Source organism: Limulus polyphemus, unplaced genomic scaffold (assembly GCF_000517525.1).
Source record: "Limulus polyphemus unplaced genomic scaffold, Limulus_polyphemus-2.1.2 Scaffold761, whole genome shotgun sequence".
NCBI lineage: Eukaryota > Metazoa > Arthropoda > Merostomata > Xiphosura > Limulidae > Limulus > Limulus polyphemus.
The window spans coordinates 106510-117959 of record NW_013666371.1 but is presented as its reverse complement, the minus strand read 5'-3'; the positions used below and the strand labels follow the sequence as shown (position 1 = coordinate 117959).

Here is an 11450-nt window from a genome sequence, read left to right as displayed (position 1 = left end):
ACAAAATTTAAATTTTGTTTCAAAAGAACAAGATGGCATCCTAACACTTGAATATGGCTGAGAAAGCCACTAGGGGGACATTTTCAGCTTTTGATTGGTTATTCACATGTCATATACATAAGTGTATATGAGGGACCATTTCAAAAAATGGAAAGAGGTGAGTGGGGGCCACTGTGTTTAATTCAGTACATGAGCAATATCTCAGCAAATAGAAAAGATAGGAGGATTTTTATTTTATATTCTAGCTTGTTAATATCAGTAATTTGAGTTCCTAATTTGTATAAAACTATCAATTTTGTATTTTGACATCAATTTGAACCAGTGCTGTATTGAACATATCACGTGACACAAAAAAATCGATGTTTAAGTGTTTTTTTAATATTTACTTTTAAATTAAGAAGTTAAATAATCTGTAATAGTAAATTTTGAATTATAATATACAGTTTGATACCAAACTTATTGACATAAATTCATAAAATAGTAGTTCAATACAATTACGAATGCAAGTCAACAAACAGAATGACATGGCCTTTGAACCGTGACAGTAGGGTTAAATTTTAAAAAAAAAACTTAAGTGCTATGATATCAACTGGCATACCAACATGTACATAATCATATTCTTTGATTAATGCCTATTGATTATAAACATGTGTCAAATTAGTGCAGTTGGTTTTCAAAACTGCTTTGGAAATTACGTATAGTTGGGTGGAGCTTCTGTCACGGGTTGAGAAACTTTATTTTCACTACAGGGAGAAGTTTGCATATTCACAGTGTACCTGCTATAAGATTAAAGTAGATGTTGCTTTTCAAACACACAAAATATGGGACCAACACATTTATACACAGCCAGGAAGTGATGGCAGACACTATCATAGAATGGTACCTGGACAACATATTTTAATTCAAAACCAAGGACAATAAAAGAGTGTAGCAACACAATCTGGACAATTTTAGTTATATACAGGACATATCATCATTATCCAGCCATGGTTACATGTGTTCCAAAGAATGTCCTTGTTGTTGACGTTCAAGTTCCTCAACCAAAACAGCCCGCTGAAGAGGAACTGGGGGCATTTCAGGTAACTTCTCTTTTAATACCTCATTGCCAAACCATTTGGCAAGGTTAGTGTTGGGTTGACGATTTCCTTGAATCATCTGCTGGCCTTTGTTAGTAGGATATCCCATAAGAGACATGTCTAAATAGAGAAATAACATATCAGTAACACACAGTATGCTGGTGTCAAGAAATAAAAGTCCCTAGAGCAATATTGGAATGAAGAAATCAAGCAAATTTACAATTTAAAAAATAAGTATGCAGTTCATACATATAACATGAAATCTGGTGATCCCAACAAATATCTTCTTAAATTAATGTCCAGATATATACAAAGACAATTTAACTAAATCATGATCTGGTGAACCTCTATGAGTAAGAAGTCTTCTGGACAATAAAAATTCAACACAATATCTACTACTAGTCAAGCAAATACTAACTACTGACATGCTTGTTTTTCAGATAAAGCACATTTCCAACAATGAAACAGCAGCTTTAAGTATGTTTATATTCTAATATATACCAGTTATGTTGTTTATCTTGGGGTTATTTGAAAGTAATTATAACAATGTCGCTTCTACACTTAATAATAAATAAATATTTATTTTCTTCTGGTCCTCAGATTTTTTTGTTGGTGAAAAAGTTTATAATATTATAGCAATTCTCATTGTGTATTCTTTCATTTTTGTTTAACTACTTAACTTTTTTTTTTCTTTTCAGTCCAAAATTTTATCTGAATTATTTTACAGCTATTCACAAAGCTACAATTTTTTTGTCATTTTCCTGTGTTATAAAGGGTAAACATTTATTTGATAATTCAGAAGACAACAATCTATTCTGCACTTGTGGCATGCTTACTGAAATGACTTTCTGAATGTAAGTACAAATTCTTTTGAAAATCTTTGTTTGGTTTTTTTCTTCATACTTAAACACCCCTTGTTTAAATCTTGGATCTCTGCTTAGTAAAGAAAGTTTCTTTACCTGGGATAAAATGCAAGTTTTATTGACTAGATGTTTCTCCCAACCTGTATAGTAATGAAAGAAAATGTCAAAACCATGGCAGTTTGTATGAATATTATCTTGAGCTGTGTATTGTTCTACTTTAAAAAAAAAAAGGGAAAATTAAGTCACTAAGTCTTTTAAACTTATTTTAACCTGTAAGATTTAATGTTAGCATTTCTCCTTGATCTGATTTCATTCACATGGTACATGGTACATATGAAGCTTGTAATAAAATGTTGTGAATTAAAATTTTTGTTCATCCTTTATTGTTGTTAGTAGTTCTTTTCTTGCATTATTATATTCCCAGTAACACTGTTCAACTTTGTGAACCTACCACTTCTGTTGTGTTCTACTGGCTCTTCAGAGTAGACATAAAAGGTTAAATTTGAAGTACGCTTTCACTGTAAATAACTTGGATCTCTTGACAGTGAATGTAGAACATCACAATGTCAGCTGCATGTGAAAAATCTGGTTGAAATTTAACATATAGTAAATAAACTACTCAGTGTATTAAAAATTGAATTGTCGACTTTAGTATTTTTATTTGTGAAAGTGATTTTAAGTAAATAATAACTGTTTATTTGAACATCAAGTGTGATCATGAATGAAAAAATTGCAGAAAGACTACCAGTTGTATATGAAGGACAAAATGATTTAAAAATAAAGCTGGTTGCATGCACCACACTTCAGGAAAAACTGCTCTATGAAAATCAATTGATAACCCTTTCTGGTAGCTTGTTGGCACATTCTACAGTGAGTGTTTAAAGTTCACATTTTTTTTTTCGTTCTTCATATAAGAAATACAAAAATAATTGTGCCACAAATTCACATCAACTATTTGTCAGTAGCTAAAAACATTCAAAATATTCATAACCAGCATTTGCCAGCTGACTACAGTTAATCTGAAGCCTTGCTTATAGGTTATTTTAATATCTTTGACAAAACAATGTTCATGGTGTTTGAATATTCGTAATTAATAGAGCACATCTGAACGTGTAGAAATAATTTTGTTTTAAGGTTGTGAACTTACTTGTAAGCTGTCCTGTTTACATTGCATCAACTATTTTCTTATGAAGTAGATTTTGGACTTTCATCACACACACAAAGACAAGACAAGCTATTAAATTCATTGTTTCTTATTCATATGACAAGTTTAATATAATCAGAACCTCATTTTAAAATATTAAACCACCAAACACAGTTGTACATGAGAAAAATATAATACAGAAATACATGGTTATTTGTGTGTATAAAATACAAATATATAAATAAACTACTACAAAATTTGCAATAGAAATAAAATTCAGGGCTCTTAATTTGCCTATTCTGGATTTCAAATCACAGGTGTTTGAGGCACAAGAATTTGTTAGAAACTTCTAAATACTATTAATGGTTACAGTCAATTTGAGTATATGGAAGTGACATTAACAAAAAATAAAAAGCTGATTTTACACACCTCTGAAATGAAGTTTGTAATTATGAAAAAATTTTTGAGGAAGGTGAGAAAAAAATCTGTAGTCTAGTGTGATTTATATCACAAATATTAATCTTTACTGCTTTCAGGTTGAACAGTTATTGACTATATGAAGTTTCCTAGATCTGATATTGAGATGTAAACCATATTTGTGAATCTGTAGTTCTTTTTTCATTTATACTTTGTTTTTGTTAATGGATCTGCTTGAAAAAAATCAAAACATTCTCTATATTTACAAATTTATATTTTAGACTACAGTTCTTTGCTAGAGAATCATTATAAAGTACAGTTATTTTTCTGTATTTTGCATTCATTGAAGCCTACAGATTTATTAAGAAAACTTCACATGTAGTAGTACAACTGATAATGACCCTTTAATAACATTTCTAATACTACACGATTCTACTCTTCTTCTGGATATTTGTTGTGGTAACACCAGAATTGTAACACTTTTGGTAATGATTTAGTCACACAATGAAAATTACACACACAGCATGTTTACCTAATGACATCACTTCAGAAATTTTAAAGTTAAGGCACCATAATTTCACCGTAACACTTAAGTATCTTCCAATACAGTACTGATACACTTTGCCTACATTAACACTAATTGTGTCCACCAGCATAGTGTTTAGAAATTTTATTACACAGCCTGCATTAAGCACTAATTTTCTCATTAGAACTTAGCCCAAAAGCAAGGAGTCTGTAATCAGGGGGGTGTGCAACATGTTTATATTATTGACAATAATGCCCAACAGTGCTTTCTGTATTTTAGTTGTGTAAATTGCATTACAATGAAAACAGAAAAGAAAGACCACAAACAACAGTTAAGTGTTTTGTTTATAACAGCAGTCTTGCTTCTAACAAGAAAAAAAAAAAAAAAGATTTTGAAAGGTAAAGGTGACCGTGCAAATTTTACATTTTTAATCATAGTATGGCATAGTTCAAGAATTATGCAATGAATATCACTAAACAAAGTGTAGAAAAGGAGTAGCAATTTTATTTTAGACTTAATTTAACATACTTTTCAAAGTAATCCATCTGAGTAATACAGTCACAGGATGATAATTCAGGCAAAATCTAAGCCTAGAACCAATTCAGGTCAACTCTGCTATTTGAATGGCCTTGTATAAACTTGTAGAAAAATAATTTTCTTATGGGGTACTAAGACCAATAATCCAGAGTATTTCCTAAAAAAAAAGTGGTTATAATTTTGACAGTTAATACCATAAATGTACGTACAACAGTAACACTTGTAGACCTAGTTTAGACTGTATTTTAGATTAAATTTGTTTTTGGTGACTTAGGTATGTAAAACATGTTTATAACTTATGGAAACAGATGTCTTTTATTTTAACACTTGAAGGAAACTTTTAAGTTGGTCTCTATGTTAATAAGTGAAACTAATTTATAAACACCACATACACTGTATTCTTGTTGGCCTTCTTTCTCACATATCAAGACAAACCAATACATAAAATTCATAATTCAAACACTAGAAAATGAAAGCCAAATTTTGTTCTATTAAGCCTATTCTAAGCAGCATTAGTTTGAAGGTAATACAGTCAAATGCACATGGTGACATCACTATACTGATCTAATAATAATCAAATAAACAATGGCTCTTCACTCTGATTACAGACTGTGTTAAAAAATAATTCTCCAAAATGGCCTAACACAGGAAAGCAAACTAATTTAAAGATACATAAAACCTTCCAATATTTTTCCATAAAAACTTTTCAAAGTGAACAAAAATTAAAAAATTTGTTTCACAAAATATATATCTTCAGTATGTATTTTATAACTTTTTGAGGTGCTATTTCTTAAATAAATCTTTTCTCATTGCTGAATAATGAACTCAATATGGTTTTCACCTAACATAGATGCATTTCTAACAAAAACTGTAATATGTATCTATACAGTGAGATTGAGTAATTTCATACACATATCTAAGTAAGAAATGTTCACAGTACATTTACTACAGTAGCTTCTTAATTTATTAAACTCCTAGTACTTCAGTATTTGCTCATCCAATCCTTTTTCAATACTATAATTAGACACGATGGTCAATTAACTGTTTCATACATTAATCAAATATCCTTCGCTGACACCTCACCCATTAACATTTTCACACAATAATCAAATAAGACTTCACAAACATTTTTATTTGACTATAATGTAGAAGTTTGAATGTGATGTTAGGGAAGGATATCTGAATTAGTGTTTGGGATATTTAATGGACGTCTTTTCAGATGTCATGTCCACTAACAATTCTACATAATAATGAAATGATACTTCCCTGACATTTCTGTCATTAAACAATCCATACAATAGTCAAATAAATCTTTAATATCTTGTCCACTAAACATTCTGTACAATAATAAAACAATTCTCTACGGACATCTCTTTTATTAAACATTTCACACAATAGTCAAATAATCCTTGGACATCTCGTCCTCTAAACATTCAAAACAGTAATAACATAATTCAATCATGATATCTCTCAGTAAGCAAATCACACAATTGTCAAATAAAGTTTCTCAGATATCTTGTCAAACATTTTACAAAATATTGAAATAATCCTTCTCAGAAAGTTTGTCCATAAATATTACATACATTAATCATGCAATCATATCCATACATTTTGTCCTTCCATTTCTTCATCTTTCTTTTCAAACTTAAAAATTGGAATAATTGATAACAAATTAAGAGGATGCATTTCAACTGGTTTATCATCCAGTCGAGTCAAATTCTCATTTTGTGAAGAGAGTTTTGTAACTCCGAATTCCCTATAGAACTAGGGTGGTGGCTGGTGATGCTAATTTGTTTGTGGATATTACATGATCCTAGAAGAGCTGTTCAAGCTCACTGAAAATCTGGAGTAATTTAGGTAGAGAAACACTTAATATAGTATAACAGTACATTAGTGGAGATAATACTGAACAATACACACTTGTCACATGTAATAAAATGCCTTTCACTAACTTCTTATCAGCTGCATACATGTAGATTACACCTTATCATTAGCAACTGTGATTATGTACAAACAGTAATTGTGAGAAGGGAAGCAACTAATTGAACAAACTGTTTAGATGCCATAATTATGTTACATTCACAACAAAAAGGAACAATATGATAACAAATAACAGCAAATACTGATTTACCACATGTACCATCACTTGTAATTTTCAAACATGTCATCCTAATGTGTAAATATTTTTCAACCTGAGATTCATATATTGTTTACTTCCCTTTTTGAGTCATATAAGTTGGGTCTTGTTTTAATTTTTCTTTCACATATTCTACTACCAAACAAAATATAAAAAAAAATAACTCTCAGGACCAAAACCTTATATGGAATCTAAATTGCATTTAGTAAAACTCATAAATATGCATGCTTTATAATTATCTTGGTTAATTTATACATTAAACTAGATTACAACTTATAATTAAAAAAAAAGAAAAATATACCGCAATTCTAACCAATTCATATAAAACAAATATCTTTATTTCATTTATAAGTTTGTTTTTCTAAAATTGAACAACTTATTAAAATAACTGAAGTTCATTTCAACTGGTTTTAAAAAGTAGGGGTTCTAAATTTTAAACTCCCAAGTTAAAAATTAGGATTAAAAATTATTACTGTTATTACTAAAGAAATCTGCTTTTAATTATTAACCTTTAATATTTTTACTCTAGTTAATTGACACCTACCAAGATATTTGTCACTGCACAATATATTCTTTATAGTTTCTTAATCCCTTTAGTTGCTTCTTCATAATCTTAACAAAATCATATGGTTGTACCAGAATTGAAATGTCCTTCCCTACAGCATTCAGTCTATCATAGATTTCACTGTTTTTGAAAAAAAGATTCAGTGGTCTATGATTTATTTCTGTTAAAACCCAATTACTCTGTGCATCTCCTTGGACTGCTGGTGCTTTGATTGGCAGACCATGATGAGCTGCAAGCCCATTAGGCTTTACTTCGCTAATTTCAGCAGTATTACCATCTCTAACTAATCCCAGATCCTGACCATCAAATTCTCTCTTTATCGCAAACACCTGACCAAATGGAACTCTATGAATGATAAACTCTACAGACAGTGGCTCATGTTTAATTGTCTTGTGAGCTTCTGAAACAGATGTAACCTTGCATCCTGCAATACTGAATACTCGGTCACCTATGTGGAAAGTGTTGTGTAAAAGTGGATGATCTTTTTGTTTCCAGCCAGCAATCCAGATATTCCCAAACACTTCAACTAGAGCAAGAGCATTAACACAATCTTTTTTTCTCAACACTAGTCTAACTCCACCTTTATGAGCTATTTCCTTCTGAAGTCTGAGAACTTGACTTTCTTTCAGGGACATAGGGCGCCTGTCATCTAGAGGAGGAGGATTAACAGCATGAACAGAAGAACCACTTTCACTTTCAGGATCCACCATTTCAGCAAACTGTCCACTAAACGATGGTTCACCATGTTGTGATGATATCTCCCGAGAAACTAATGGGGATCGAGAGAATGTGTTAATTACTCCTGAAACAGAATGGTCTTGGTTATCAGAAGAGGAAATTGAATGTGTGAAGCTGGTTTCAGGCCTCCTTACCTCTCCACTGGCTTCACTCTCTGACCTACAACGGTTTGTTCTTGAAGATGAAGTATAGGTAGCCAAATTTGGAAAAACAGACTCATAAATCAGTGAATTGACAACAGGAGTTCCTGATTCTGTTGTAGATCTCTCTCTCCTGGCTCTACTCAAGTGAGAACCTTCATTAATAGTTACCCTATCACTGCTCCCATTTCTATTATATAATGCACTTGTCACAAAATCAAAGCTGAAAATGTTTCTTGACACTGACAGACCTGAAGCTACTGGAGATGAAAACACTGGACTTTCTGTAGAAATGACTGTATCATCAATTTGGTTTGGTACAGGTGGAAGAGGAGAATTTGGATCCCTTAGTTGCCTGGGTATGACACCTACTTGAACTTGACTGTTATTCACTATCTGTACAGGTCTCTTTGGGTAAACAAGTGGCTCTTTACTATATACATTATCTTTAGGTTCAAGAATTCCTAAGTCTCTCAGTTTTTCTCTTATTGTATCTAACCACTCAGTCATTTGTTCTCTTGATGTTGCTGCAAGCCTTACAACTTGCTTATCTAAAGTGATAACAAATTCATAGTCTTCTTCACTAGCTACAATAGATGGTGATATGTGAAGACAATTCATTAAAGCATAATTAAATATAGGCTTATGTGAATAGGCACTACGTCTATTATCATAAAATTCAAGTTTTGGCTCCTTATCATCATGAACACAAAATATGACCCAAAACTTTTCAGGCTTAGGTACTTTCACAAATGGCTTGCGTCTACTTTCAAATGTTGGATTTTTTTTAAGCCACCCATTTTTATAAATTTCATATACACTTTCATTATTATTAGCATTACTGTCAACACTTTCTTGTTGGACAGAAGATGTATTGCTTTCACTCTGTTCTTGAAGTCCTGTACCAACATTAATGTTGAGATTAACTCTTATATTTCCATCTGAGTTAACTCCAAACTGGACTCTCACTTGTTCATCAACACCATTTGGCATAACCTGTGACAACTGAAGATCTTCATCACGGAGTTGGCTCATACCGAATAAATCTTAATTTCCCCAAGTTGCTGATATATATATATCATATGATTGTATTACACAAGTCTATACTCACATAATGGCTCAGATAGTAAATGGTAGAGCTGATAAAAGTTCTTATCTTCATACACACACATATATATATATATATATATAAAGATCTACTGTCAAATAAACATACCATATAGGCTTCTGTACAAATATTGTTAAACAAAGTTTACACAACAAAATAGTGAACAAAAGTCACTATGTGGAGGTAGTTGCACGGATATTTAGTGATAAGATACTGTCTTCAAATTCATTCACAATGCTAAAAACTTACTTAAAATGCTGGGGCTGTTATATAAATAAATGTCCAATGACGGCTCACATTATCTAATGGCATACGCAGTAAAATCCTACTTTTATTAGATCTAGTTGTACTACTTCAAAAGTGAGTACTTGACTTTCTATTATGCTTACTCAAAGCATTCACCAGACAAAGAGGGTAACATTTGTTGTTTCAAAACTTTTTTTTCGAAGTCGCGAATCACTCTTAACTGTATTCACGCACACAAGATAGATCAGAAATAACTTATTTTAAATAGTTATCAATATTCATAAAGGCTATGTGTCAGTATGACTATGGGCATGGCTAATGTAGAACACAAATAATCCAAATTTTAAAAACTAATTATCTACCTCATGCCAGTTCAGGTATATAGAAATCGATAGTTATTTAACTTCTGGTTTTTACTTCAAATAAGTTCATCCACTTTTGAATTAAACTTTTTCGTGCACTGAAAGTAAAATATCACGACGTCGACAAAATAGATTCAGAAGATTTGATCGCCATCTACTGACTAAACATTAAATATGAATACAAATCAACATACTAATACGTGGCACGATGTATGTACATAAAAGGTAAAGTCGTTGGAGGATATAAAGTTATTATATACAGATTTTCAGGTTAGCGTAATAATAAGAAACTAAATATTTCCCAATACTGTTATATCTCCGAGTTATAATGCGTAACTAAATTTTTTCAAACTTTTCTATTTTTGTCATTGTGCAATGAAGGCCTAAAATAAATCATTCTGGAAACAGAAATATTGCTATATGGGAATTTTATCTTACTCGTGATTACATATTTATTTTGCAGAGAACTCATAAAATTGCTGACAGGCTAACAGCGCATTATTAAACTTGCCAAACTCTAGCTTTTAATAAATAAACTAGGCTCCTGAGACTCACACCATGGATAAATTGAACATAAATTTTTAACAAGCAAAGTGGCAATGCAGTAAATCAATAAATAGCAATATTAAATTCTGTCATCATTCTGTATTCGGTGAACAACGTAATTTGAGAAAAACTAATAAAAATATTTTATTTAAAAAGAATATCGACTTACAAAACAGTACACATTGTCGCTTGCGTGACTCTACAACAGTGAACACATTTATAATATATAAAACACTATTCCCGTATACAGTTTTAATGACATTAATTGATCTCCCAACTGAGAGTCATAACAGCTATCAAGCATTAGTAGCTCTTTTATCCAACAGGTTTAGAGTGGCACACGGAACCAGAAAGAAGTATCCAGTACAGTGTACGGAGGAAAGAAAATACCTTAGCTGAACTTGCAAATGATTTGGAAAGACTTGCCCAATTATCTCACCCAGATGCTCCTCGTAAAATGATGGATTTGTTGGCACACGATCAATTTCTAGATGTCATAACAGACAAGGATAGGAAATTAAGCGGAAGCAAAGTAGGTGTACACTTTTAAAGTAAGATCCATAGTTGGTGATGGAACTTGAATTGATTAAAGCTTCTGATAAACCAATAGAGACACCCTCTAGAAATTACGAGATTATCGGATCCTATAGTATTCAAACATCACTTCAGTTGAAAAGTTAATTAGACAACTAGCTACACAGAACAGAGGAAATACACTACATGAAAATAGGTGTTTCAAGTGAAACTTGAAAGAACATATTGCGAGGAACTGCAGATAAAATCCTATATAGAATAAGAATTCCTCCCAAAGGAAACTTGACAGAGGGGACTAATATTATTATGGCCATTACACCCAAAACTGTAAGAACTCAACAAGCGTTATTAAGCAAATGAGACAATAACTTGATAATGTTGCGTCATCGAGATCACGTGATTCTCACGCCCTCTAACTTTCTAGAACTATCCTGTACTTTGGCGAATGCTCTAGTATTTACTAGATATAGGGTAGTCTGGTATATAAAGGAGGGTGACGGCGTAACGGTAA

General features: G+C 31.6%; 1 protein-coding gene across 1 annotated transcript; it reads right to left on the bottom strand.

Annotated features, from left to right (window-relative positions):
- Positions 1 to 5778: 5778 nt before the first annotated feature.
- Positions 5779 to 9981, bottom strand: LOC106460373. Its single transcript, XM_022387080.1, has 2 exons — positions 7245 to 9981; positions 5779 to 6406 (listed from the first exon to the last, which is right to left on the bottom strand). The coding sequence occupies exon 1, from the start codon at positions 9176 to 9178 to the stop codon at positions 7256 to 7258; it is 1923 nt and encodes a 640-aa protein (XP_022242788.1). The 5' UTR covers positions 9179 to 9981; the 3' UTR covers positions 5779 to 6406; positions 7245 to 7255.
- Between the last annotated feature and the right edge of the window lie 1469 nt (positions 9982 to 11450).

Excerpts from the sequence above, each read along its gene's own strand:
- LOC106460373 (XM_022387080.1), bottom strand. The coding sequence starts at position 9,178 with ATGAGCCAACTCCGTGATGAAGATCTTCAGTTGTCACAGGTTATGCCA.